Here is a 27489-nt window from a genome sequence, read left to right as displayed (position 1 = left end):
TGGTAACAACCGATAGTTATTAGTAGTATACGTTTTTTGTAACAATTAAAGAAAACCTTGTTTTTATATTGTGAATCAAAGCTATTAAATGATACTTTACTAAAATAATTTTAATTCAGAATTTATTTATGTAACAGATACTATAATATATGAATAATAAATGTCGTGACAATATGCGATGATTCCTAAGAATATATGAAAGAATCGACGGTATAAAAGAGTAATCGATTTTTCATCCACCTCTAGTCGTTGGTCCACCACTAATAAAAATGGCGTTCGAAGTTGTAGTTAAATTTTTATGGGAATTCGTAAAACAATAGCGCGTGAGGCCGCGGCAGCATAATTCGCGCACTATCAACCGTTCCGTGGACGAGTAAATGTGTGGGCGTGCGTCGTTTGCAGAGTTTTCGTCCGATTTCGAGTGAATTAGAACAACACAAGTGTGCCTCCTTTGATTATTATTGCAAATTTTAGTACCACACACACTCGCGCGCACATCGATAGCGGAGGAAATACTAGTGCGAGTAAATAGTGTGGCACCCATACTGGAACAGCGACTAAATTAAAGTTAATTAAACACACAGTGGTATTTCATTTAATGCAATTTGTGAAATAATAGAGAGGCAGAGGGAGAGAGACAGATCGATCCCCCGCTCCCGCTCTCCTTTGCAGCATGCGTGAATTGCGTCCGTGTATGTGTGTGTGTGCGTGAGAGAGTGAGCGAGACATGTGCGTGTGAGGTGCAGCAGCAGCAGGAACAACAACAGCAGCAAAACAATTTCGGGTGAGTTTTTCGTGAATATTTTGCCTACCTGAACGATTTCTTACCTACGCCCTCGCTTTTGGGCTGGGTTTTTGCACTCGGGGGGAAAATACACACATTATCGCTAACGAACTTACTAATAATACCCATTTCCATTTGTTATCTTTGATTGCAGCTTGTAAAAAAAGCAAATCGGTGTTATTATTTATATACAAATATATATGTACGTGTGCCATGACACACAGCCACAAACGCAGAAACTACAACAATTGCAACCGTCAAGGCTACCGCAACAGCAGCAGCAACAACAACAATAACAATACCAACTACTACTGCAGTTACCTTCGGCAATGAAATTACCTCTCACCGCCCTCACCTGCTCCTCCTACACCTCCTTTGCTTCCTCACCTCCTCCTTCTGCTTCCACTTCTTCGCTCTCCGTTCGCTACTTTAACGAAAACAATAATAACAACAACATGCCCGCGACATATAAATAATCAATACCCAAAATAAATCCATTTATTTTTTATACAAACCAAACAATATCAATTAAAAGTCGGAAATTATGAATAAATTGGATTACCCACGTCGCAATGGTACACACAAAGTTCGAATAACGAGTAAGTCTGCTGCCAAAAAAAAATTAATAATAAAACCCGCTAATATATCGCCTTACTTACAGTATTGTGTGCAAGAAACTTGGCCCGCAAGGATTTATTTCGTAAGTATTTGCATTTTAATTTGCCTTCTCAATGATACAATTTATAAATTAAGGAAGAAAAGTAATAATTTATCGATTTGTTGCCTTTGTTATATATAAATATAGTACGCACATCCGGTCATCAAGAGCATATAAAACAGTTCACTTTATTTCTCATTTGTTATTCCTATAAAATACTATTTTTTTATCAGAAAATTTCCTTAAAATTCTACTTATTTTCCCAGTATGCTTTGGCGTAATCACTTCTTTACGCCAGTTGTTCACATGATTGGGTTTAATTTTTTGACTCACTTTTTGTTAGTTACGCGGAGTTTGGAGTAGTTGGCGAGCTTTGTTTTCACTTTTGGTTTTTTGGTCCAATAGAAACACACATTGTGATAAATTAAAGTTTTGTTTTATTTGCGGCGCTTGTGGCGCTGCTGTTTCCTCTTCTTCACATTTATCTATGCATATGAGGTATCGCTAAATTTAGCACTTCCTTTCTTGTCTACTTTCATTTTTATACAAATTGCGGAAAAGGGGCGGCCCCGACCACCGCCCCTCCCCCCATAGCACACATCAAGTCAAGTGGGTGAGTGCGAGTGGTGCCGTATCTGAGCTCTTTTTCCATATTTTGTTTAGATATAACAAAAGTGATTATTACTAATTTGCTTTCATTGCGGCTCACTCACTCGTCCGCAAACACAATCACAAACGCACAAACGGCATTCATTTTTCTTTCTGTGTATATGTGATGTATTATTCGCTTTTACCACTTCTTTTCCATTTTTGTACACATGGTTGCACTTAAATCACGCGCCACACATTTTTCCATGAGCTACTAAAAAAAAATACGATGTACCTTATCCGTGAGATTCCAATAGGGGGATATTTGGGTATCCGAAAATGGGTCTGTGGCCACTGGTGTCACTTCAAATGAATTGTTTATTAATGCTAATGCTTGAATTCCGTGGTTGGCTGTAGAATATACCATATATACATATATACATATACATACACAGTACTCTAGTAGTTTGTTCTTCATACTTTATCGATTCTTTGTTGATAAGAATTTAGCTATACCGTCATTATAGGGAAAATCCATAAAAGGACTTTCCGATATATTCGCTATTGTGACTAATGACCGACTCATAATAGGCGTTTTTATCACGTTCAGAAATCTTAGTAACAGTTAGCTTTGCATTATCCTTTCATTTATGAAGACCCAACACACTTTATTGTGAATTCAGATAATCCGGATATAGACGAAAGCATGATATCGCTTCTAACTAAACGCCGAGTTTGTGGGGCTTACAAGATTTCATCGGGACTTATTCGAGGTTATAGAGGTCTAACAGAAGTAAAGAGTCTTCAAAATGCCTTACCAGCAACTGATAAAACTGGAAATAAGAAGCTGGTGAATATATTCCGAACTTCTAGCATAAAAAATGTGAGGAAGAACCAACTAATTGACGCTGAAAGCTATATTCCCATCCTAGGATGGCCAGACAAACCATCGATGGTTATGAGAGAAGTAAGTCGTATCGATGATAACGACGATTTGCTGTCGTCTGAGCAAAGAGCCAAAAAAAGAGAAAACTTACAAAAATTCGAGGTAGATTGCCCAAAATTTCCAACCGAGAAACTTCCATCCACATCGAAATTTCCTATCAATGAAAATGCCGAAAAGGGTTTAAATCCAGCCGAAGAAAAAGAACTTGAGGCCAATTTGCTAGAGAAGCTAAAAGATATGGCTAAAAGAAATAAATCTCGACCAAATCAGCCAGCTGACGAGATGAAGGATAACTTTGTAGGCTGGAATAACGATAAAGCTGGAGGAGCTATTATGAGTCTAGAAGCCAAGGAATCAACCCCACCCAAAGGATCTGGATCTGCCACCCCGGGAGGGCCTCCTCCACCCAAAAGTGGTTCTGCTCCGCCTGCCAAAGGCGGCGCTCCACCACCACCAAAGGGGCCACCGCCTGGAACTCCGCCACCCCCAAAGGGGCCACCGCCCGGAACTCCACCAACGCAGACTAAAACTACTTTCGGACCACTTGCTGATGCTGATCGAATCTTTACTAATTTATACGGACGGCACGATTGGCGATTGAAGGCAGCAATGAAGCGCGGTGACTGGTACAAGACAAAGGAGATCTTAGCCAAGGGGGACAAGTGGATAGTAAACGAGATTAAGACATCTGGACTGCGAGGACGCGGTGGCGCCGGATTCCCCAGTGGACTTAAGTGGTCATTCATGCACAAACCACCTGATGGGCGGCCAAAGTTTCTTGTGGTCAATGCGGATGAAGGCGAGCCCGGTACCTGCAAGGATCGTGAGATAATACGCCATGATCCACACAAGCTGGTTGAGGGATGTCTCATTGCTGGACGGGCTATGGGTGCGAACACTGGTTTCATTTACCTTCGCGGGGAGTTTTACAACGAGGCTTGCAATCTTCAGTATGCCATTATTGAGGCCTATAAGGCTGGCTATCTGGGTAAGAATGCGTGTGGTTCCGGATACGATTTCGATCTTTATGTGCAACGTGGAGCAGGCGCCTATATTTGCGGAGAGGAAACCTCTCTGATCGAATCCTTAGAGGGCAAGGCCGGTAAGCCAAGGAACAAGCCTCCCTTTCCGGCCGATATCGGCGTTTTTGGCTGTCCGTCTACGGTGACCAATGTGGAAACGGTGGCCGTGGCCCCAACTATTTGCCGGCGTGGTGGCAATTGGTTTGCCAGCTTTGGACGCACCCGAAACTCTGGCACCAAACTCTTCAATATCTCTGGTCACGTTTGCAACCCTTGTACCTTCGAGGAGGAGATGTCTATGCCTACCAGAGAGCTTATTGAACGCCATGCTGGTGGAGTGATCGGAGGCTGGGACAATCTACTGGCCATCATTCCAGGTGGCTCCTCCACTCCCTGCATCACCAAGGAGCATGCCTCGACTGCGATTCACGACTACGATGGGCTGATGGCAGTGCGTTCGTCCATGGGAACTGGTGCCTTGATTGTAATGAATAAGGATACGGACATTATCAAGGCCATTGCCCGCTTATCGGCTTTCTATAAGCACGAGAGCTGCGGCCAGTGCACTCCTTGCCGCGAGGGTCTCCACTGGGTGCACATGATCATGCAGAGGTTTGTGACTGGACAGGCGCAGATCGAAGAGATCGATATGCTCTTCGAACTGACAAAGCAGATCGAGGGCCATACCATTTGTGCTCTGGCCGATGGTGCTGCCTGGCCGCCGCAAGGACTTATCCGGAACTTCCGTCCGGTCATCGAGGAGAGGATCAGAAAGCGGGCGGCCGAGGACCAAGCTAAAGCTGATGCACTTCAGGCCGAACGCTTCCCTTGTCAAACGGTGACTCCTTGCCCAGAATAAAGCGTGCCAAATGCAGCAAAAACGCCACTGTGTTATATGTATACTTCGAACAACCGTGGTGGCATGCGGCTGACTTCAAGCTCCGCTGACTCTGACTACCGGCTTCCGTCCGAGTGAAAGTGCAGCCAGTCGTTAACTTCCTCGCCTTGCCGACTGGCCTACGAAATTGTGCCACGTAGCGTTAAGCCAAAGGGGGTTGAACACATAGCCCATGTTGGCCCAAAAGCCGGCGGCGAGTCTGTCGGTCGCCAATCCCCTCTGGCTTTCTTCATTCTTCTTTCTCACTTTTCAGGCAGCTCAGGCGTGAAGCGAGTGGAGGAGCTGTGCCTCGCGCACTCGGATATTGGGTTATGCAATTGGGCGGGAGTGGGTTTACTTGAATGCAGTAGCTTTTGTTAATCCACGACGAAATCGTGGTCCACTGTATCGTTTCTGGTGTTTCTTAACCCCATTAGTTTTAATCGTCAAGCTCTGTTAACAACTTTGTTCCCTTGACACATATTTCTAAAACGCCCAGAGCGTTTTTAGCATTCTTGTGCAATCAATTTAATATCATAATTTTCTTGTAAAAATATTTATTTTTACACAAAGCAGATGTTACAAAACTTTCTGTCAAGTTTAATGTTCTTATGGGAATAGGCCGCTAAACGTATATATATCTCTTGGTTTGCTTGTAATTAAAGAAATCGGATTGCATAGAAAAGATAAACACACCTTTAACTTCCATATAGAGTGCTTTCCAGTTGTTCTGCTGTCTACCTACCAGTATGTTTTTCCCCCACTCGTCCTATGTTCTTTCTTGCATAAAATCAATCAACAGCTGCCCGGCGACGACAGGCGACGAAGACGCTGCAATGTGCCCTTCTCGAATTACCTGGGCGAGTCGAGTCAAACGGGTTGATGGCATCCTCGCCAGCTGATGGAAGGAAGGAAGGCCGGCCTGCACATGCTCTTGCTGTGCTCTTGCTTGTGGCCGTAGCCGTGACAACAGCGTCAGCCTTGAGATAACGATTCACGAATGGATTCCGATACAAATATGGGTGTGCGAAAAAACCTAGTTGTGATATCTACCGGGTTTATGAGTCACAGCCTGTCAGACTGGGACAGACTGGTTGAGTCTAGTCCGGTCGGGTGCGCATAAATCACCGGTCCCGGCTCGATATTGTAGTTCTTAATTGTTTAATTCAAGCGGAATGTCGAGGGCTTAATTTGTCAAGATTCTGGGCATTATCGGTGGCCGTCTAAGATGATAAGCAAAAGCGCTGCGACAGCGGGGGTTCCTATTTTAGTTCTGATAGTGGAGATTGGCATATAGCTTCCACTCCTCCACATGTCTAGCAATGTGGTTCCATATCTCTATCTCTGACTAATGACACTTGACCGCATTCACGTTTGGTGCTGGTCGGGATGTAAACATTTTCACAGATGCCTTCCTCGAATTTAATTGACATTTCTTGCCCTGAAAACAAAAAAATAGAGGAAAAAAGTTCCCCCTTGATTGACAGCCGAATTCTTATTATAGAAAACTCTTTCTACATCCAACATGTGACATTCCATGTAGATGCATTTTGTATTGTAAACGATTAGGACTATTTTTCTATATTTATTAAGTTCTTAGATATGTAATTGATGCCCTATCCATAAGGATTAAAAGGTGGTGTGGTGGGAATCTGCGGTATCGGTCTGGGCCCTGGATTCCATCCTCTGTGGCGTCTCTCGTCGAAGGGGGAAGCACCTCCTGGAGTCAGGGTAGCGAAAAGAAACACGACCAGCAGTCCCAGAAAATGAATCCAGCTAGAATGCATTTCGTTTATTATGAGCTTCCATGAAGTGATAGCGTTTATATAGGCCGCATTTAAGCAGGGGCTTCACAGTGCCAAGCCGATAAGGTAAATCAAATAGGGAACTTACACTTGAGGGAATTTACTCTGAATGATGTTTAATCTACTTCTGCTCTCCTGATGCCCTCTATCCCTACGTCTTCCAACGAGGAAAAGACTATGGTCGGCGTTGGAGTTGGAGCTTCGGTGTATATCTGAGGCACCTGCCAGCAGCCTGGCTTGATCTGCAAGCGTTGGGCAAAGCCCGGGTGTCGATGGCTATAGCCGTCAGCCTCCGAATAAAATTGAGCCGAAATCAGCAGAAGCACAAATGAATTTAAGCCCTTCATGGCTATGATATGGTATAATATTATATTTGTGCACGTTTAAATAGGCTAAATTGGTTGAAGTTTTGGTTTTTGTGTGCATTAATGGTTTGGATATCAAACGTAACACTTTATCTATAATCATCGGTGTCAAATTGACCCATTTTACTCGTAATGGTCGGTGACAATAGATAGTTAACTTTATTAAAGAACGAAATAAAAAATATATTTGATTGGTTTTGCTAATGGGAACTATAATTTGCATTGCAGGTCTACCCGATCCGTTTGCCAAGGTGCAGGTGGATGGAACTGGGCAGGTGTACTCGACGGAAATAAGCAAATCCTCTCTGGATCCGAAATGGAATGCACATTACGATTTGTTTCTGGGCATTGGAGATGCCATTACGATAACTGTGTGGAATCAGCGCAAGATACACAAGGGCAGTGGATTCCTGGGATGTGTGAGGATACCCGCGTTCAACATACAGAGCCTCAAAGGAGCTGGGTGTAAGTGAATTCTATATCGACAAATTGAATTCTATTTTCACGAAACTATAATTCTTTCAGTTCAACGTTTGGACCTGGGAAAACTGTCGCCGGATGACGACGAGCTTGTGCGGGGTCAAATCATCATTTCGTTGCTCTCGAAGGACGGACCCAGTAGTGGAAATCCTTTGGCCATTGTAGGACCCAGTGGCGATGTGCGTGGACCGTCGGAAGATGACTCCTCGGAAGATAGTTTGCCAGAAGGTTGGGAGGAGCGGCGTACGGACAACGGTAGAGTTTACTATGTGAACCATGCCACCAAATCGACGCAGTGGGATCGTCCCAGACATCCAGGAGTAGTTGGAGGCAGCCGCACCACTTCACCGCAACAACGGCACAACACGCACAACGGCAACAGCGGTGATCGACAAGCTCCGACTGGGCCAACCCGCTCTACAACCTGCACGAACCTGATGAATAATGGCCATCGCAGTCGGGACTTGTCTGTGACGGCTTCGGATGAACGAAGACACTCTACGGAAATCCTGTCCAGCGTGGGAAAAGAGAACACCAGCCCCACAACTCCTGTTTCGGCCACTACAACGCCTGGTAAAAAAACATCCACATCGAACTCATCCTCGGCAGGTGGGCGCACCTTGGAGCAGCGTCCGACAAACGAACCAGCAACACCCACCAGCAGTACGACATCGGCTTCGGTTCGCCTGCACAGCAACGACAATCATGTTAAAACACCAAAGCACCAAACGAATGGCCATGCTCCGCCAGAGTGCACGCCCACATCGCCCACGGGTCAGCAGAACTATGTAAATGGGAATGCTCAAAATGGGAGTACCAGCGGAAACGGAAGTGGTCAGGCGGCGCAGCCTCAAAGTGCTAGTAACGGATGGACGCAAGAAGATGCCGCAACGACTACTTCACCTTCAACAACAACCACTCCTCCGAGGCATAGTCAAAGTCCGCCAACCCCAAATATATCGCCACCAGCTTCTGTGACACCCTCTGCAAATGGAAATGTACACAGTCCGAATGCGAACAGCACACCAGCCGGAAGCGGAGGTGGAAGCAGATCCTATACAGCCGCAACTCCCGGTCAGCGGTCTCAGCGTCGGAGCTCTCGGCAACAAGGTGAGGAATCCTCCACGAGACGACGCTCGTCCCGAGGTACAAGAAACGGGGGCACATCTGGTGGCGGAGGAGGATCAGGTCAGAGATACGCATCGGCAGCCATTGCCGCTGCCAATCAGGCAGCACGTCCATTCTTGGATCTGCCGCCAGGATATGAAATGCGAACCACGCAACAAGGGCAGGTGTACTTTTATCACATACCCACTGGTGTTTCCACGTGGCATGATCCTCGGATACCACGTGATTTCGACACCCAGCATTTGACGCTAGATGCTATCGGACCATTGCCAAGTGGCTGGGAGCAGCGGAAGACGGCCTCTGGAAGGGTTTATTTTGTGGACCACAACAACCGAACCACACAGTTCACGGATCCCCGACTAAGTGGCAGCATTTTGCAAATGATTCGACGTGGAGCCGTTCCACCATCCGCTGCAAATGCCGGCACACCTGCTCCCCCATTGGCTACTCCTGTTACCCCATCGGCTACGACAGTAGTTCCACCCCAGGCGACACCGGCGAACAACGCAACTCCAACGACGCTCACAACTACTACAAACCCGCCCCATCGTATTGTTCCGGATCTGCCACAGGGATTGCTTGAAGGCGCCGACCTATTGCCCAAGTACCGCCGCGATTTGGTTGGCAAATTGCGGGCTCTGCGCACGGAACTGCAAACGATGCAGCCGCAATCTGGCCACTGCCGTTTGGAGGTATCACGCAACGAGATTTTCGAGGAGAGCTATAGACTGATAATGAAAATGCGGGCCAAGGACATGCGCAAGCGTCTAATGGTTAAATTTAAGGGCGAGGAGGGCCTGGACTATGGTGGCGTAGCACGCGAGTGGTTGCATCTGCTTTCCCGCGAGATGTTGAACCCGCAGTATGGCCTATTCCAATACAGTAGGGATGATCACTACACGCTGCAAATTAATCCAGACTCTGGTGTGAATCCCGATCACTTGTCCTATTTTCATTTCGTGGGTCGCACACTGGGCATTGCCGTGTTCCACGGTCACTGTCTAGATGGTGGGTTCACTACACCCTTCTACAAGCAGCTGCTGAACAAGCCGATTACGCTTGGTGATATTGAAGGCGTGGATCCGGAGCTACATCGCAGCCTCACCTGGATGCTGTGAGTAAAATACTGATAAACATCTAGGAACTGTTTTTAATTTCGTTGCATTTTAGGGAGAGCAACATCAGTGGCATCATTGAATCCACATTCAGTGTAGAGAACAATAGCTTTGGTGCTCTGGTGGTGCACGAACTGAAGCCTGGTGGTGCCTCCATTCCTGTGACGGAGGAGAACAAACGCGAGTATGTCAAGCTCTACGTGAACTATCGTTTCATGCGCGGCATTGAGCAACAGTTTTTGGCTCTGCAGAAAGGTTTGTTGTTGCATTTAGGTTTGCTTTAAGTAAAGATGTAAAAAATTCATAATTTCTAGGTTTTTGTGAGCTTATACCCAGCCATCTCTTACGACCGTTTGATGAGCGCGAACTGGAATTGGTTATTGGTGGCATCTCTAGCATAGATGTCAACGACTGGCGGAACAATACGAGACTGAAGCACTGTACGAACGAAACGACGCAGGTGTTGTGGTTCTGGCAGGTGTGTAAAGCTCCTTATTATTTTTAATATTATTAAACGTGGAACTTATTGACCAATGTTGTCTCTTTTGAAGGTGGTCGAGTCCTATAGTTCTGAGATGAGAGCCCGCCTGCTGCAGTTCGTGACGGGATCATCGCGAGTGCCGTTGCAGGGCTTCCGGGCGCTGCAGGGCTCCACGGGAGCGGTGGGACCACGACTGTTTACTATTCACCTGACTGCCGACGTGCCCACGCAGAATCTGCCCAAGGCGCACACCTGCTTTAACCGGATCGATTTGCCGCCCTACGAGACGTACCAGCTACTGTGCGACAAGCTGACGCAGGCCGTTGAGGAGACCTGTGGCTTTGCCGTGGAGTAAAATCCAGAAGAGACACTGCTACCCTCACCCGATCCACGCATATGCATATACATAGACACCTTTAAATATATTTAATGCACATTATAAAGAAACATATATCAAGGCGATTTGAAATCAAAATTGTACTGACCCTGGTCAAAATGATAAGTTTACATTTTTATTTGTTTGTTGATGAACTGCTCCCGTAGCACTGTTTAATCTTGTGTGCTGCGTATTTTGCAGTTAAAAATTTAATTTAGCGAGTATGTACTGACTCATCGTATACATAGTTACCAAGTGCATATATATATATAAATATATATATGGGTTTATACACTTTCACACCCCCAAACAGACATATACATATACATATATCTATCCTGGCCTTTGTTTGTTTACGTCGTGGCGCGTGTTATAAATTGTAGTTTAAAATATTACGAAACTAATTATACATACAATTATACAAGATTATACATATATCATAGTTGATAATTAGGCATAAAAACAATTTTTAATTGTAGGCATTGGACCGGCAAATTTTCGTGCTTTTGTTTAATTTAGTACATTTTTGATGTTTATTGATTAGATTTTGTACATTTATAAAAACCAATCGGACCCACTGCTAAGTTTTTGATTATTCTTTAAATCCTTTGTCCTTTGACACACTTATCGACTTACCCGCTCGCATGTTTTATAACTATGTGAGCAAAATGATTGCCTACCCAAAAATACAAGAAAAATAAGATAGCAAAAAACAAAACACTTGAAAAATTACTCAATCATAAAATTAGTTATTTTTTACGTTTTTAAATAAATGCAAATTATTTAATTAACATTTTATTTTAATTTCATTTATTGCCACACCGCCAAATCAAAGCTCTTAAGGATCAAACTTTTATATACACGTACGTTCTTAATACATATTTACATCAGTTTTTAATGAAAACGAATTGGACAAATTTCTAGAAGGTGATATTAGTAAAAATTTTATCTGACTTTAATTCAAACGAAACAATTGGTAGCTATTTAAGAACCCCCACCCGACATCCCATTCCCAGTACCCTCCATACCCCCAAAAAGTAGTGCATATGTGAGATCTATTACTTTTTTATTGTAAACAAGGATTCAACCCTTGAATTTAAGCAAATAGAAGTAACTCTTTCAAAATACAACACAAATTGATCGTTAACTCTTTAGCTTTAGCGAGGTCTAGAAATCAAAATACTAAGGATTCTAAGGCAGAAATTCTGCGCACATTGACAAGGACTCTGCTCCATTAACCAAAAGGGATTAAAAATAAATGAGCCTTAAATAATTGTTGTTTTATTCACTAGAAAATTTCGAGTTCGGTGTCAAACTTTTGCTTGAGTCAAAAAATAATGATTTGCCGAAACCCGGGATTGAACCGGGGACCTTTAGATCTTCAGTCTAACGCTCTCCCAACTGAGCTATTTCGGCGGATGCTAAGGTTCTGCCTAAAGTGGCACTAGTATTAAGCTCGTATATAATAAGTAATTGGTAGTGGTAGTCGTCTTTGCTAGATGGATTTCGAATTTTACAACACTGACAACAATTAGACTCAAACCATCACTGGTGTAAAAATCGGCTTTTGCCGTAAGCGCCCCAACTGCCGAAATAGCTCAGTTGGGAGAGCGTTAGACTGAAGATCTAAAGGTCCCCGGTTCAATCCCGGGTTTCGGCAATTTAACTTTTTTATAATTTAAAAATTCATTCAATTGTAAATCGTATAAATTGTTTTTTATTTTTTGTCTAAAACTAGACATCCATTAGTAGTATAGCAAGCCGCCAGTACTTTAAATAATACAAAGTATATATTTTAGTGTATCTAGTTTTACATATGACCTAGGATTAACTAAGAGTGCATGACTATTTATTTTCCGGGGCAAACCCCCAACGTTCTATTAAGAAACATTTCCTTCATACGTATGTTAAGCGGAAGTGTAAGGCATCCAGATATAGTAGCTCCATTAAGTATTCAAAAGTATATAGCTTAACTTAGTTTAGCTACGGCTGGCTGTGGGTACTGAAAAGTGGACGACTTTAGAGCCAAGCCAGCAGGCAGTACGATAAATTATAGCAGCATTACAACTACGATTCTTTACGCTATTTAGTTACAACTCAAAATCGTTCGCAAGTTACTAAAGCTAGTACAAGGACGGTTGGATGGATGCTCCACTCCACTCCAATCCTGTCCCGTCAAGTTAAGAGAGCCCGCTCAAAAATCGGGATCATAGTCGCGGGAATAGCGCGTCCGACTCGCGTGGTTGTTGTAGCTGTACATCTGATGGGCATCGGCGAAGGCATCCGGATACTGGTGACCGTACGCCTGCTGGTGCTGCTGCGACGCCTGGTGGTGGTGGGCGGGGTACTCTCTGTGACTGCTGTGGTTACCATGGTGGAGCTGCGGCCTCTTCAGCGAGTCTCCCTTCTGGGAATAGGTTGGCTGCTGGTCGTAAAAGTAATCTCCGCTGGTGTGCGCATGCCTGGTGGATCGCCAACTGTCGTAGATGTTGGAACTATTGCTACCGTGCATTGAGTTGGTAAAGCGCTGAAAGAAAAGTTATGTAAGTTTGACTGGAAGGAACTTCAAAAAACCTGAGGCAGGTACACCCACCTTTGGCTTAATAGGTTGCTTGGTATCGTTCCAAGGATCGTCGATGTTATAGAAATCATCCACGCCATAGTTGTCAGCACCACCCATGTGGTTAACCTTTAGCTCGTTTAGCATATCATTGGTCAGAGGAATGGGGGTCTTCTTGGCCCTCTTCTGTCGATTGAGCAACTGAAAAAAGGAATGTTATTAACCAAGAATCAAAATGTTCAAATGATCTTCCAACTTACCACTGTGACACCAAAGATGACGACAAACACCAGGGAACCTACTCCAATCACTATGACGACAATGGCCCATTGGGGAATGAGCAGATCCTCCTCTGCAAACTCCACATTGGTATGAGCATTCTTGGCTATGACTGCACGACAAAATATAAATAGATAAAGTTCCAAGTGAAATAGAAAAGGTCTTCTAAACTAACCACTGAAATCTGTGGCCACCGGATCAATTATGTATTTGCCCATCTGATAGCTGGCGGTCACTAGCTGCTCCTCCTGCGGTCCCGAGACGCTATCCGTCTCATTCTCCTGGGCATCCTTATCCGGCAGCACTGGGGTAGATGGCTTAGTCAGAGCATCGTGGAACAATTGGCGGATTTCCAGGGTATCCACATCCTCGGTTATGTTGGCCAGCTCCACGTAGTAGTCGACTAGGACGCTGCCCTTGCTGAAGCTATCAATACGCACCTTTTTGTACCACTTGTTCAGCTGCGGAGCTTCGGAATAAACTTCGTTGAGCTGGTAAAGAGCAGAGGTGAAAATGGTAAAACAAAGCTTTTTCGTACCCCAGATAGGAGGAATCATTTACCTGAGCCTCCAGCTCGTGAGCCAGATTCTTCCACTCCACGGTGTTGTGATCGAGTAGCTCTGGTTTCCATGCCACACCGTCGATGATCTTAATGGTGGCAGCCAAGTCGCAGTCGGCGGTACAGTGACCCGGTTTTGTGGGGCGTGGAGTGGTCGTTGTGGTTGTAGTTGTCGTAGTTGTGGTAGTGCTCGTCGTACTACTCGTTCCACTGGCGGCCAACAAATCCTCAAAGTTAATGGTCTCTGCGTTCAGCTTGTCGATGGACAGCGGAGTGGTCGGAGGAGTTGGCCAGCCGGTGAACTCGGTGGTGGCCCTGGTCGGTGGACCCTTCTTGATCATCACGTGCAGGTTGGAGCTCGAGGACGCAGTTGTTCCTTCATCGCCGGAGGGATGAGGTGTTGTCAGGCGGTGCGCACCCAACCTTTTGTGGTTTCCCTTGGGGAACACGACCTTGAAGCCACTTCCACCTGCCGCTTCCGTTACAGCTGCTTCAGTGGTGCTGGAAGCCAACACGGTGGGTTTACTCGTTGTCGTAGAGGTGGTGGTGGTGGTTGAGGCGGGATGCTGCTTCTTGGCTTTGTAGCCAGGTGGCAACAGGGAAGCGGGAATCTCGTCGCTAGCATCGCTCTCCGTTACATTCAACTTGAATCCAGGAGGTAGCAGGTCCTTCAACGAATCTATTTTAATGGGAGTCACACCTGCTGGCAGCTTGGTTTCCTCCTTGGGCTCGGGAGCCTTATATCCAGGAGGCAGCTGAAAGGTGCTCAGATCATCGAAGGGCACGGCAACTGGCAGATTCCTTTGGGTGGTTGACGGAGTGGCAGTGGTGGTGGTGTTTTTCACTTGCTGCTTGGGGGCACTGTTCAATTTGTAGTCCTTGGGCAGCAGGGAGGCCAACTTGTCGTCGAACTGGATTTCGCTGAAGAGACTCTCAAGTCCCGATGAAGTATTTGGACTGCTCTCCTCCGGTTTTTCGGTAGCGCTCGTTGTAGTCGTTGTCTTGGGTGGCTTATACCCCTTCGGCAGTAGTCCAGCCTGCGCCACATCCTGCACGGCCACGTGACCACTCTTGAACGATCGACTGATGGTGGAGTTGCGTCCTGGTTTCTGTTTGGATAGCTCAGCGGACGGTGCTTCTGTGGTGGATGTGGTGGTCGTTATCTTACGATTTTTGTAGCTCGGCCTGGGCTTGAAGCCCACAGGAAGAAGGGTGGCCAGCTCATCCATTTCACCGTCATCGAAATGCTGCACCTTCACCTTGCTGCTGGTGGTTCTGGGAGCGGATGATGTGGTCCTGGGCTGATACTTCCTGATGTGGGGCACAAATTTTCCGGGACCTGTGCCCACAGTGGTGCTGGTTGCTGGTGTGGAGGAGTCCATTTGGCTGATGATGGGATACTTGCCAGATAGCAAGCCACTGGAAAGCTCTGACTGCACTCGATCCAGCTTGTCAATGATGCTCTCCGTGGAGGAAACTATTGGAGGTTGGATGGAGGAGTTGTCCTGCACCTCCTCGCTGCCCTCCGATTGCTTTTGAGCTGGAGTCTGCTGCTGCTTGGAATGCACCTTGCGCTCCAGTTCAGAGAGCGTCTGTTTCGTCTCCTCCTGCTCAATGGCCGGGAAAGGCAGGAACCTGGCTCCATTGATGCTGCGGCTGGGCTGGATGGAGGCCACAACCACATAGTTTTCGGTAGCATTCGGGCCTTTCTCTTCCTCCAAGGTCATGGATGTGGTAGTTTCCAATTTGAGGTCAGCATGGGAAGACTCAACTTCCTCCTCGGTTGCAAAGTTGGTGCTCGGAGTAACTGGCACTGGTAAAATTGTGGATCCGTTGACCACGCTCTTGGTGGTTACCACCGAAATGATTTCGCGATCGTCCTTATGATCAGCACTGGGCGTGGATGGCTTGGAGTCATGATTCTCCACTTCGCTGGTTGAATCTTCACTACCCTCCTCATCATCGTACTCATAGTCCTCACCTTCGCCTTCATCATCGTACTGGGACTCGGACTGCTCCTCCTGCTTGTTTAGGCTCTGATTCTCAGATTTCGATGTGCTGTGTTCCTCTTGCTTCGATGACTTGGATTCCTCTGGCTTGGATACGTTTTCGATTTCTTCCCTTTTGGAGGTGCTATCCACAGGCGGTTCGGTGGTTACGGTTTGTTCATCCACATGAGCATCCTCCGTGGATTGGTTCTCCGGCGGAATAATCGTGGTGGGTTCGTCTACGATTTCCTCCTCATGCACTGGGGGCAGAGTGGTGACTTCAATCTCAGCGCTGGTGACCTCAGCCTCGCCGTTGGTCACCTCCGACACATCAGTTTGGCTCTCCTCAGTGCTGCTGGTGCTGCTTTCGTGATCCGTTTCGGAACTGGTGGTGGGTTCGGAAGGCTCAACATGTGCGAATGCCTCATTCTTGGCCACTGTCACTGGGGTAACGGCCTCCTCCTGGAGTGGCAACTTCTCCAGGCTCGAGGACTCCGAGTGCTCTTCGGTTCCCTCGTCGGATTCCTCTTCGTACTGCTCATCACTGCCCTCGTGCTCCTCCTCGTCCTCCTCCTCATCCAGGGGCTCCTCCTCCTCGGCCTCAGCGCTTTCGGTGGTGCTGGTGGTGCGAGCGGTGGGTCTGGCTGGCAGCTTTAGCCTGGCTCCACTGTAGTTGAATGGTCGCTTGCTGACCACGCTCACCGGTTCGTTGACCTCGCGACTGATGAAAACGGGTCGCCTGGGATTCGGTGACTTCCTGCCAAAACTGGGACGTTCCGAGGGCGTGTTCTGTGTGGTGGAGGTGGTGCTGGTACTGGTGGCTTTGGCCCGGTTGCTGCCAAAGCGGTTGTACCGCCTGCTGCTCACCTCCGCACTGCTCGTAGTTGTGGTTGTGGTGGATGCAGTGGAGCTGCCGGGTTGATAACGATTACGCGGTCTGAAGGCCGTGGCTGCCGGAGTGGCTGGGTTCTCCGGAAGAGCCGAAACCGGTGCCTGAGTTCGTGTGCGGGTGGGTGAGAAGCCTCCATTGCCAAATGGACGACTGCTGCTGGTCACCGGACGCTTTTCGTTCTGCAAAAAGAAGAGTTTGGTGTGTTATTAATACGCGCATTGTTTGGATTACGGTTTTGATCTAATACACCATTGGCAAGAAGCCACAGCTGCAGATCTCCGTTCACAGCCTCGACTCGACTATCGTCATGGGAAACTGTTACAGTTTCGACATGGAGCCGCAATCTCTGCGGTTCCTCTGCTGTCAATTGTGTGGCGTGCGAACTCTTCGCAACCACGGTGCCATTCAAGTGATTCTCAAATTTGTCTAAAGCGTTTTGTGCAAATTTCCAGATGCCAACCCCCCACCCCCCTTCACACAGCCATCCGTTCATCTATAATTTATGCGCTCGTATTTATTTAATTTTTATGTGAAGGCAACCTCGCGACTGTCAAAGTTGGAAGATTCCCCGCAGCAGGTTGCCAAATCCACTTGCACAGCGAAAAATAAGATCGTTTTGCACCCGATCATAGCAGCATTTTCAGTATGCATTTTCAACTGGTAGTTAGTACTATTTTAACGCTAATATTGAATATGGAATATATAGTAGTACTTATCAGTTAGCAGATATACAGTGTTTTCTCAGCGTGGGCCAGTCTTGGAGCCATGAAGACGATTGGAGATTGGCAGTGGATTGCAGCAGGTTGAGTCAATAGAGAATGATTGACTCAAAAGTAATGCCAACTAATGGGTTTTGAGCGCCCACTAGCAATTGTTATTATGGCCGATTAATCGTGAGCTGATTTGATGTTTAAGCGGGCATCGATCAAGGCAGCACTTTCGCCCATTTCGAATGGGCCAAAAAATTGCTGCAATTAACTTGAGAAATTTATGTGGGCAAAACGCGAAAACGGAAAGGGAAACCGGAGCGAGAAACGCTTCCGCTCTGACATTTCAATTATGAGTTCGTAGCAAAGTATACATACTACTACTGGTATGTAAATATTATCTCCTTGAAAATACACAAGTTATATGTGAATAAACACTTGCTATTCGAACAGCTTCAAAAGTAAACAGAGATTTGGAAAGAGGGGCTGGTAATGCGAACATGATTTATGAACAAAGTTCGTTGGTTGGCCAAAACGTTGAGCAAATAACAATCAAAAATGTGGAGCATGAAATGCAGTAGGGTGAAAGGTAAAATATTTTTGCCGCAATTCGATTTGGCCTTTTTCTGCGGTTTTTGTGTGGGTTCGTTATTTTTTGTTTCCTTTTTTTATTTTAAAATTAAACAGCAAACAGCAAAAACTAGAGCTCGCGTGGCTTGGAACTGGTTCTGAAGATTGGCTACTTGAGTTGCCAAAAAGAAAAAAAAATAAAAAGAAATAAACGCCGCAAAGCATTTACTGTTTGGAAGTCACGTAAGACTCCCAACTCCTAACTCCCCGAAATCGAAATAAAAAACAAAACAAAAAACTGATATCGGCCAAAATCAGAGCAGAGCCAATTGTTTTGTTAACTTGTTATGCAATGCCGAAGCGAAATTGTTTTGCCCGAACCCGAGTGCTTCTTGTTATGCCAATTGAGATTGGTTTTCTGTCGCTCTTACTTTCTTTCGATCTGCACTCTACATCTTGATGTACACTTATAAAAATCGGTTTGTTATTGCACAGAGTCTCAAAAGTGGCCAATATATATAATAATATTTATTTTATACTTTTGTTAAGTTAATTAAAGTAAGCAGCGTAAGTTAATGTAAGCAGACTCCACTTTCATTCAAGCACTTATTTATACACTTATAACACACTTTTTCTTGAAGTGTTCCAGTTGCTTACCCCAGACTCGCTGAAGTGGGCCAGAAACTGCGTCTGCTGGTGGGGCACATTGATGCGCTGCGTCTGCGGCTGGAATCCACCACTGAGGCTGTTCCCCGATCCATTCCGTATCGCCTTGGAGCGTGTGAAGCCATTGGTCACCGATGCGGACGTGGCCGCTCCTCCAGCTGCCGCTGGTCCCGCCCCCGAGGGCACTCCAAAGGGGCGTGGCGAGATATCGTAATAGTCCGTCTGGCGATTCGGTTTCTATGGAACAGAGAGGTGGGTTTTTTTAATGGTGTTATGGCAAAGCAGGTTAATTAGTTTTACTTTTTGTTTTTTCTGCTGTTTTTTTGTCAAATAATATAAACGACCTGATAAATAATGGATTAAAGCTGGAAGCAGAATGGGCCTATAATTAAGTGTACATGGGAATAGCCAGCAACGTTCTTCAGAAGGATTTTCAGCATTGGGTTATTGAACTGGCCATTTACCCATCATTAAGAGGGGTGTATATTAATCTTTTCTCTGGACAATCTTTGCTTTTGGATGGTGAACTTGTAATTAAGAAAGTATGAAAGTTATTAGCTATGCGTCTAAAATGTCCAAACGTTTGTTAATTGACTTGTCTATTTAGTGAGTGCTTTATAGAAGCTATAGGTGAATTAATGATGAATAGGTATAGGGAATTTGCAGTTGGAATCATCGAAAAAATTCCTGAATTACCAAGTGAATCATGGTGAATCAGAATCTTTTCCGTGCTTAAAGGTCGGTATTTACCAACTGGATTAGTCAGCAATATATGCAAGCAATCTTCTAGTTTCGAAACCAAATATAGAGATATTCAACCAAGAAGGAAAGCAAATTAATAACTCTATAACTGCCTTACATAACAATTTTCTAAGCTGACTTAAGCCAACATTGATCGAGGTCTTAGGTTGATAGCCCAAAGTCGGCTAAAGTGACAGAACTATCATAAGCAGGGTCTTCAGGTGACAAAGTCCGTAATCAGGGCAACTTCAGGTGGGCTTGGAACACTTGAGTGCTCAGAAGAGATCGAGCAGACCCTACTCAAGCACCTTCGACGTGTTGCAGACAATGCCATGGAGCTGTAGACGGATTACTATAGAAATCCACACTGAAAGCTGCAGCAAACAATGGAAATCGATTGAAAATATTTGATTGAAGTGTATCAAGGTCGTTGAAGGCGGTATCCAGTGCGACTCACTAATTATCCAATCGCAGGCCAAAATCGAAAATCCAAAAACCAAATTGCCGCCAGTTTCGCCTCCAATACTCCAAGTACTTCTTGTACTCCAATCCATTATGATTGGTATTGTTTCGACTTTGGCTGGTGTGTTGTGTTTTGGCTTTTTGAAAGTGTACTCGGGCCTTTTGCGACTGCATTGGCTTCAAAAGTTGTGCTCTGTTAAGCAAATTGCATACAAAACGCGAGTTTTGTTGCTAAAAGGCGCATTTCAATGCACTTATTTTTCCGCTTCTTGGCGGATCGGTTTACGCATCAGAAAATCCACGCCTCCCCCTCCAAGATCACCCAGCATTTTCAATCTGGGCGGCCACAGATTTTCTCTCCTGCTGGAAATGCGGTCTTGGGTCCATGGACTTACTCTGATTAGCAGTCACTTAATGGGCGGCTCTACTTCTCGCTTTTACACAGGGAGAAAAGCTTTGTCTTGTCTAAAAATATTTTATATTTTTCAGTGACTATCTATCTATCTGCTACTTGATATATGATATTAAACCAAACATAAACATCATTTTCTTTAGATAGCTTTCCCTGCTCTTAGAATGCTTAGCAGCGACTTTCATAATATGTGTACTTGAATAGAGCTCGTTTCCGATTGCAACATATTTTTTCCAGTTTGGTGTGGGCTTACATACTCGCATATGCTCTGATATGCTCTCATGTCAAATTTTCACTGCCCATTGTCAACAGTTGGACTGGAGATGGTGCTTTGTGTGGTAGTTGGTGTGTGGCGGCGAAGAAAGCGATCGTCGGTCGGTGGGGGAAATTAAAAACAAACGTTTCTAAGGCATTTGTCAATATGGATAGCATAATGAAACTATGAAAGCCTCGCTCACGTCGCTGGAAAGCAGTTTTAGCCGCGGAAGACGGTTATTGCACCGCCAACACTCACTGCGTCATTACGACGCACTTTCCCCTTGGACCAACACACTCGACTTGACCATTGGCCAATCAGTCGCCATTCAGACGACTCACCATTTCCATTACGCCTTGTGATAAGCTGATGGGTGGAGATGGAGATGGGAGATGGCACTGCTGGGAGGACCTATTCAGTAGCTCTGCTCCTTCGACTGCAGCCTGGAGCTTGGAGCTGTCAGCATGCATGCTGGAGAATGCGTTCTAAAGGGTTACCCCAATGCCACCTAAACCAGGTTAATTGAGTTCTTCTATAGCGCATAAAGAAGTCGGATGATGACGAAGATGGCAGTACCATCTCAACTATGGTCTCATAACGTAACTAAAGTCTCATAACTCCACTATTGTGGGTTACCACAGCGAAGGGTATGGATAAGTCAGGACTGGTGGCTCAGCTGCAGATCGTGCACTGCAACTTGGGAATTGATGGTGCAGCCATCCCGCTGGGGGGCAGCACCTCCTCCCCCTTTCTGGCCAACAAAGCCATTTCAATTAGGGCCAAAGCTGCAAAGTGCGTGTTCATCGCATCATAAACAATGTGAGTTTACACTTTTTCAATTAAGAAACAACGCAACTCTTCGCATGGCTTCGAATGCTCGGCAATTATTCACGCATATATTCGTTGATATGCAGAAGCCGATTCGCTTTGTTTGACTTTGGTCAAGTGAAAGTGTGTGGATATCCAAATGGTCAGTCGGCAGTTGCCGCCATTTCGTTCACGCATATACTTTATATCTATAATTTGATTGCACTTTTTATATCTATCTGACGTGCTAGCGTGCGGCCTCTGGATATATTAAAAAGTATGTAACAGTTTTTGACAGTCGCGTGCCGTTAAAATACATACGTTGAACATGTAAAGGCCCCCAGAAAAATTAGATAGTACGCAGATAAAAGCGAGTGGCTGAACTTTGAAGTTTACTAAATCCCCTTTAAATGTCTATGCAGCTCCATGATCCACAACGATCCCTAGACATTGAGTATTCAGTATCCTGCCTTTCCAAATTCCGGCCTGCAATTTTGGCAAATCAAATTTCATATGTGGCATGTGGAAATGCTTGTGCATTTTGCATTCTGCATTCGATTTGATTTCGTTTTCGGCGTTGATTGACTGACGTGCCTACGACCGAAATAAAAACAGCCGAAAAAAGCGAGGAAAAACCCACTAATTGCCCAGAGCGGAGCTGCTTGAACGCCCCCTCGCCGAATAAGGAAATGTAATGGGGAAATAATTGAATTTGAATTTGAATTTTTTGGTGCAACTTACCGCAAACTGGGAACTGCCTGCAAATGGAGCTCCGAATGGCGAACTGGCTGCCGCCGGCGATTGCTTGGCATTTTCGTTGGCAATGAACAGGAGCTGCTCCTGGTAGGAGCCCGGCGACGGGGAGAAGCCGCCGGAACTGGCCCGGAATCCACTCAGCGAGGGCGGCTGGGCGCGTGGAAAGGATCCGGATGATGGCACAAATCGATTTTGCGATGGGAAATAGTAGCTGGAAGTATCTGAAGGTCGCAGAGTGGTTGTTAGTCAAATGCGTAAATGTGTCAACAATCAATTAATTGAATTAATTTGTTCACTCCAGCGCCTCTGGCAACGCATGGCCATGAAACGCACAGCCGCGAAACCCGAAAATCATTGCTCTTAATTGCGCCAAAAGTGTAATAAATAAATAAATAAACACAGCCTCCGGCTGGCGCGAAATATTTTGGGTCACAAATTTGTCACAACCAGCACAGTGGTGCAAAAATGCTGTATTTATTTTTCCGTTAAAAAGAAACTTAAGCTTTTTAATATAGCAATGCCCAAACGTGAAACATTTCTCTTGCATTTGAATAATAGCAATGAAAAATGATGTATCAATGTGAAAATAACATGAACATTTATGGAATTTCATACCTTTGGCACACTGTGATGGTTTGAAAACATTTTGCCCCTTTTCCGCCGCATTTGTCAAACAAAAGTGAATGTGAATCAAGTGAATAACGCTGGGTTCGGTAGAAAATTCGGCAAGTTTAGGGGATTTCTTCGATTTTACAACAACTAATCACAAACTACTAGGAAATCTGGAAGCCTACAAAAGTTCACTACGATTTCTCCATAAATATCATATAATAAGAGCCTATTATATTTTATAGATATTCATGTTGTTAAGCTAATAATACGTTATTAAATTGTTAAATGTTAAGACCTGTTTGTCCCATTTTTCATGTTTACTTTGCAACATCTTTGCCGGCTTATTATTGCTCAACTCGGCTTTTTACTTCAGATTATGAGTGATTGGAAAACGAAACTGTAGCAAAAGTGTACCAGTGAATATTATTTGAAATAATTGCCTTTTTGGCGAAATATTTCGTGTGTAGTAGGATGATGAAGTGGAAAACAGTCACCCAACTTGCAGCCTATGTTGCATGCATCACAATCCTGACTCTTTGACCCACTGCGTCTTGCCTTAAAAATACGAAACAAGAAAACAAGAAAATGCAGCACAACCACACGAAGTTAATTTTTGTTTTTCCCCTGTGTCGACAGATTTTCAAGTCGCTAATTGAAAATTAAAATATCATATGGCCGCAGTATTTCAAACGGCAGTGCAGCCGCAGCAGCGATTCATTGAAAACTTTATCAGACGAATTTATGCAAGAGCCTCGAGAGCTGGAAATTTTGGAGTGGGGACCAACCAACGCCCACATCCATTCGATTCGATTCGAATTTATCTGGCACTTTTGGGCTTCACACCTTGTTTTCAACTGAAACGCTTTTTTTAACTGCAAGTAATTGCCGTTTATTATCGCATCTAAGAACGCGACGAGGCGTCGCATGTCTCGCACATTTGGCGCGAGTTGTCGAAATGACTGACTGGAGATTAGTTTAGGGTTTGATTAATGGCCCACAGATCTGTCAGAAGACATACTCGTATACCCGAAAAATTGTGTGCCAAGGCGGTTGCAGCAGCCCGTTGAGTGTTGATGCTCGTTCAAAAACACGCCCACTTCCTTTGTTGTTATTGAGTACATGTACAAATTCTTGAAAATTAATTGGAAAAAATGCTGAAGTTACATTATTCATGAGTGAAAAAAATCTCTTTTTGCATAATAAAGATATTAATATTAATTAATTCAAAATAATTATTTAGAATTCTACATTTACTTTACGCGTATGCGCACTGCTTGCCATTCTGATTGGACCACTGCTTGCTGCGGGGGTTGGGTTAGATCTTAGCTCATTTTGCTTTGAAAGGTTCGATGGTGCTGCGGTCTAAGTTCTCCTGATGTTCTTGAATTAATTCTTGTGGGTCCCGAGTTCAAATCCAGCGCGAGACCACAAATGAAAACATTTTTCCTTCTGCACTGTGGCAAGAGTGGTTACTATTTCCAGCGTAGCTCGCTCTAATCCGCAGAAGGTAGATCAAATCGTTCATCCTCCATTGCCGTTGACACTGCACTAGTGTTCCATATATCTAAGTGGGCATTGCAGTTCGTATGTGGGTGAATACACTTTGTTTTTCTTCTTGCCACAACTATTTTTGTGGCTTCTTGTTTCTTCGAGGAGCAGCAACTTATTAGCATTCTGTGCGCACTTGACCCAAAATCGAAAAACCATCGAAATAAATTCAAATACGCCGATTCGATGTCGTGACACATTTGCCTATTTCTGGACAGAATTTTACGAGACGCCGGCAACCTTCGGGCTCTTGTCGCATAAATAAGCCTATCGATCGCAATTGGAATTTATTGTAATTGAGTTTTGAGGATTCAATATGTGAGCAGACTCAGAAGAGCGTGGATAGGTAAGCAAATTTCAATGTGTCATCCAATTATATTAGTTGAAGAAACAAAAACAAAAATAACAAACAAATTTATAAAAATGCATATATTACAATTTTCATAGTAGACGGACTATTACTCTTCGGAGGATTCTTGTTTGACGACCTGGTTTTTTTTCTGACACAAGGGAACGAATTTTGGCAAGGTCTTTGAACGTGTTTTCTTTCTTTTTCGAGGACAAGGCATCGGAGTTGGGCGCCGGCCAAGCATCTTGGGACGTATGGACTTCAATGATGGTTCCACCAACATGACCTTACGCTTGGACTTCAGCTTATCACTGCGCATGATCCCATCCTGCAGTGGTTTATCCTTTGCGAACTTCTTAAGTGCCAGCTCTTTGAATTTCCTGTCCTGCGCCATTTTAACTCTTTCCTTTATCATGCACTTGATTTTCAAATGCTTAGCCAGTGGTGACCCCGCCTTAGTGGTTTTCTTTAGAAGATTCTTCTTGGTTTTCTCGGTCATGTGATTCCTTGTCCCTTTTGGCGACTTCAAATCTTCCGACTTGCTAATTTGGCTGCCTGCCGAGCAGTCCCCGTTGCCTTCCAAATCCATTTTACTACATGTGGCCACGATGCTTTATTGGAAATTTGTTTACTGGCCCTTGTTCAAAGGTCTCGATGTGACAGTGCCTTTTGAAGCTACTACAATAGCTTCCGAATTTGTTTAAACTTAGCCGCCCTGTCAACTGGATCTATCTTATGTTAGTGATATTAGTCTATTTTACCTGCCTCTTTTGGGGCATTTCATTCTTAGCCCCTGTTAACCATTACAATTTTCAGATTTGCTAATTTGGTTGCTTCTTGATCTGCTCAAAATTCCCAATTGAGTTTGCGATTTGTTTCTTTGCTTTACTGGAAATTATACTTAATAATAGGAGTGTGCTTTTCCAACCGAATTGTACTGCCCTTTGTGCAAAGGTATCCATGTGACAGACCCTTTGAAAGCTGCACCAAAGGAAGCTACTACAATGGCTTTCGAATCCGTTTCAACTTAGCCGCCTGTCCAGCGGTTCTAGCTTAGCCAAGGTGGCTCTCTAACTGTCGTCTCCATTTGGCATTTGGCGAAACCGAACGGAAAAAAAAGGAATAGAAAAATGGTCGAAACAATGGGGCCGCCAACTGGCGAGGGGCGTTCTGTGGGCCAAGCGGTTCAATGCAATACCATTTTCAGCCGGCCATCGGTAGTTGGTAGTGGGTATTCGGTACCCAGACTGGTCACGTCAAGTGCTATTCACCCAGCACAGTGCATTCTGCAGAGACTGCTAATAAGTGTTGCTTTATAACCACTTATGACTAAATATGAGCCCTAATTATAACATTCTAATGTTTTTAAGCGCTTTAGCACATTTGTAACTAATTGATTTTTACATCCATGGAGGTTTCAGTTTTAAGTGACCATAAATATGTTTTATTTGACGTAGATAAGTCATTTAATGGGTTGCACCTTCTTTTTGACTTGTTTAATATTTTCTTTCTTTTTCTGGATAAATTAATCTTGGCTCAAAGGTGTGGCTTGAATTTAATCATTGACTTAATAAGATCCGACTTAAATATTTAACTTACCCACGACCACTGTGGCATATTGCACTCCGCGTCTTGACATTTGCGGTTTTGCAGTAAAGAATTTGAAATTTGCACGGCATTATAGCTGGCAATTCCGCCGATCTCAGGGCTCGCACATCAGTTGATATATTATAGATAATGCCATTGGGGTCTTGAGAGCAGCCGGCTAATTACGCTAGTGACAATAGCCCAGGGCATTTTTAGATTCATTATATCGCACTGGGCTGGGCTGGTGCAACCAATTGCGAAAATAAAAGCATGAAATCTTGCAGCCTCTTCTTCATTTGTTACTTTTTTGTTTTTGTTTTCTTTTTGTTTTGTTTGTTTTTTGCTTTTTGTGCGAAATGTCAAGCCATGGCGCAAATACTTCAGCAGAAGTGCAACAAAAGCGAAGCAAACAGCCAGAAACAGAAACAGCAACAAATGACAGCAGAAACAAGTTGAACTTTACGTTTTTCTTAACTTTAATCAAGTTTCTTGGCTCGTCGCTCTCTGCGATGCATTCGCTATTGTTGCTTTTATTGTTAAAGGGGCTTCTTCTTCGTTTTTTTGTTTATTGAAGGTCGTTGCTTTTGCCTGCAGTTTTGAATGAAGCTGAACATTTTGAAAGTTACACTCCCAAAAATATAGTTATAGTGTGCAGGCACTGCCCGTAGTGAGATAAGAATTCTTAAACAATTCACTCAATTACTCAACAAATTCCCACATTTTAAACTTACCCCACATTAGAGATAATCAGAGCCACGAATAAAGACACTCCCATTTACCATTTGCCAGATAGTTATGAGTATATTTAAGTTACCTAGGCCTAGCCAACTCATAAATACTTGGATGCCTGGCCAAGCAGAACTCATTTCCTAGATCTGACATCATACACCCGCGCCCAGTTCAGTAAACCCGATATGATTGCTTCTATTGTGCTTCTTTTTGTTTGACAAAATTTCATTTAATTTACTCACTTTTAATGGACTTCGGCGAGCTGATCAGAACCAACACGAAAGATAACAACGAAATAATCATAAAAAACAGCAAAATTGAAAATGGAGACTGGAAACGAGAACAATAAGCTTCCGACTCCGCTGGCGATAATATCAAAGACAA

The 27489-nt window shown here is 44.5% G+C and overlaps 6 protein-coding genes, 1 long non-coding RNA gene and 2 other non-coding genes across 10 annotated transcripts in view; 4 read left to right on the top strand and 5 right to left on the bottom strand.

The window, feature by feature from the left end:
• The first annotated feature begins 248 nt into the window (after nucleotides 1–248).
• Nucleotides 249–11209, top strand: LOC6531247 (E3 ubiquitin-protein ligase Smurf1). The gene is made up of 8 exons (XM_002092020.4): nucleotides 249–784; nucleotides 939–1383; nucleotides 1446–1484; nucleotides 7274–7510; nucleotides 7571–9767; nucleotides 9824–10023; nucleotides 10083–10246; nucleotides 10320–11209. Exons 2-8 carry the CDS (start codon nucleotides 1329–1331, stop codon nucleotides 10602–10604), a joined length of 3177 nt encoding a protein of 1058 aa, XP_002092056.1. The 5' UTR covers nucleotides 249–784; nucleotides 939–1328; the 3' UTR covers nucleotides 10605–11209.
• Nucleotides 2630–4879, top strand: LOC26535369 (NADH dehydrogenase [ubiquinone] flavoprotein 1, mitochondrial). The gene has a single exon (XM_015195691.2). It carries the CDS (start codon nucleotides 2737–2739, stop codon nucleotides 4855–4857), a length of 2121 nt encoding a protein of 706 aa, XP_015051177.1. The 5' UTR covers nucleotides 2630–2736; the 3' UTR covers nucleotides 4858–4879.
• Nucleotides 6448–6727, bottom strand: LOC120320988. Its single transcript, XM_039372081.1, has one exon. It carries the CDS (start codon nucleotides 6660–6662, stop codon nucleotides 6492–6494), a length of 171 nt encoding a protein of 56 aa, XP_039228015.1. The 5' UTR covers nucleotides 6663–6727; the 3' UTR covers nucleotides 6448–6491.
• Nucleotides 6550–7260, bottom strand: LOC120320987. Its single transcript, XM_039372080.1, has 2 exons — nucleotides 6769–7260; nucleotides 6550–6651 (listed from the first exon to the last, which is right to left on the bottom strand). Exon 1 carries the CDS (start codon nucleotides 7025–7027, stop codon nucleotides 6797–6799), a length of 231 nt encoding a protein of 76 aa, XP_039228014.1. The 5' UTR covers nucleotides 7028–7260; the 3' UTR covers nucleotides 6550–6651; nucleotides 6769–6796.
• Nucleotides 11210–11968: 759 nt separating the features above from the next.
• Nucleotides 11969–12041, bottom strand: Trnaf-gaa. Its single transcript has one exon. It is a non-coding gene; the product is annotated as a tRNA-Phe (tRNA).
• Nucleotides 12042–12212: 171 nt separating this feature from the next.
• Nucleotides 12213–12285, top strand: Trnaf-gaa. The gene has a single exon. It is a non-coding gene; the product is annotated as a tRNA-Phe (tRNA).
• A 131-nt stretch (nucleotides 12286–12416) lies between these two features.
• LOC6531243 (mucin-5AC) overlaps nucleotides 12417–27489 on the bottom strand; it is a 35329-nt gene continuing 20256 nt past the window's right edge. For both annotated transcript variants that reach the window (XM_015195689.3, XM_039372145.2), the window contains exons 3-9: nucleotides 22266–22501; nucleotides 18838–19083; nucleotides 14026–17082; nucleotides 13640–13955; nucleotides 13446–13576; nucleotides 13219–13386; nucleotides 12417–13152 (exon numbers count right to left, since the gene is read on the bottom strand). In XM_015195689.3, coding sequence (XP_015051175.1) covers nucleotides 12820–13152; nucleotides 13219–13386; nucleotides 13446–13576; nucleotides 13640–13955; nucleotides 14026–17082; nucleotides 18838–19083; nucleotides 22266–22501 — 4487 coding nt within the window. In that variant the 3' untranslated portion in view covers nucleotides 12417–12819. The remainder of the gene's footprint in view (nucleotides 13153–13218; nucleotides 13387–13445; nucleotides 13577–13639; nucleotides 13956–14025; nucleotides 17083–18837; nucleotides 19084–22265; nucleotides 22502–27489) is intronic.
• Nucleotides 13077–13638, top strand: LOC120321003. Its single transcript, XR_005560546.1, has 2 exons — nucleotides 13077–13168; nucleotides 13233–13638. It is a non-coding gene; the product is annotated as an uncharacterized LOC120321003 (long non-coding RNA).
• On the bottom strand, nucleotides 24796–25486 carry LOC120321002. The gene has a single exon (XM_039372146.2). The coding sequence runs from the start codon at nucleotides 25376–25378 to the stop codon at nucleotides 24899–24901; it is 480 nt and encodes a 159-aa protein (XP_039228080.1). The 5' UTR covers nucleotides 25379–25486; the 3' UTR covers nucleotides 24796–24898.

This window comes from Drosophila yakuba, chromosome 2R (genome assembly GCF_016746365.2).
Source record: "Drosophila yakuba strain Tai18E2 chromosome 2R, Prin_Dyak_Tai18E2_2.1, whole genome shotgun sequence".
NCBI classification, from domain to species: Eukaryota; Metazoa; Arthropoda; class Insecta; order Diptera; family Drosophilidae; genus Drosophila; species Drosophila yakuba.
The sequence above is the reverse complement of the archived record's forward strand: the minus strand, read 5'-3'. Positions and strand labels throughout refer to the sequence as shown.

Excerpts from the sequence above, each read along its gene's own strand:
- LOC120320987 (XM_039372080.1), bottom strand. The coding sequence starts at position 7,027 with ATGAAGGGCTTAAATTCATTTGTGCTTCTGCTGATTTCGGCTCAATTT.
- LOC26535369 (XM_015195691.2), top strand. The coding sequence starts at position 2,737 with ATGATATCGCTTCTAACTAAACGCCGAGTTTGTGGGGCTTACAAGATT.
- LOC120320988 (XM_039372081.1), bottom strand. The coding sequence starts at position 6,662 with ATGCATTCTAGCTGGATTCATTTTCTGGGACTGCTGGTCGTGTTTCTT.
- LOC6531247 (XM_002092020.4), top strand. The coding sequence starts at position 1,329 with ATGAATAAATTGGATTACCCACGTCGCAATGGTACACACAAAGTTCGA. Across the intron at positions 1,485-7,273 it reads GGCCCGCAAGGATTTATTTC|GTCTACCCGATCCGTTTGCC; the intron begins GTAAGTATTTGC and ends TTTGCATTGCAG. Across the intron at positions 10,024-10,082 it reads GTTTTTGGCTCTGCAGAAAG|GTTTTTGTGAGCTTATACCC; the intron begins GTTTGTTGTTGC and ends CATAATTTCTAG.
- LOC120321002 (XM_039372146.2), bottom strand. The coding sequence starts at position 25,378 with ATGGATTTGGAAGGCAACGGGGACTGCTCGGCAGGCAGCCAAATTAGC.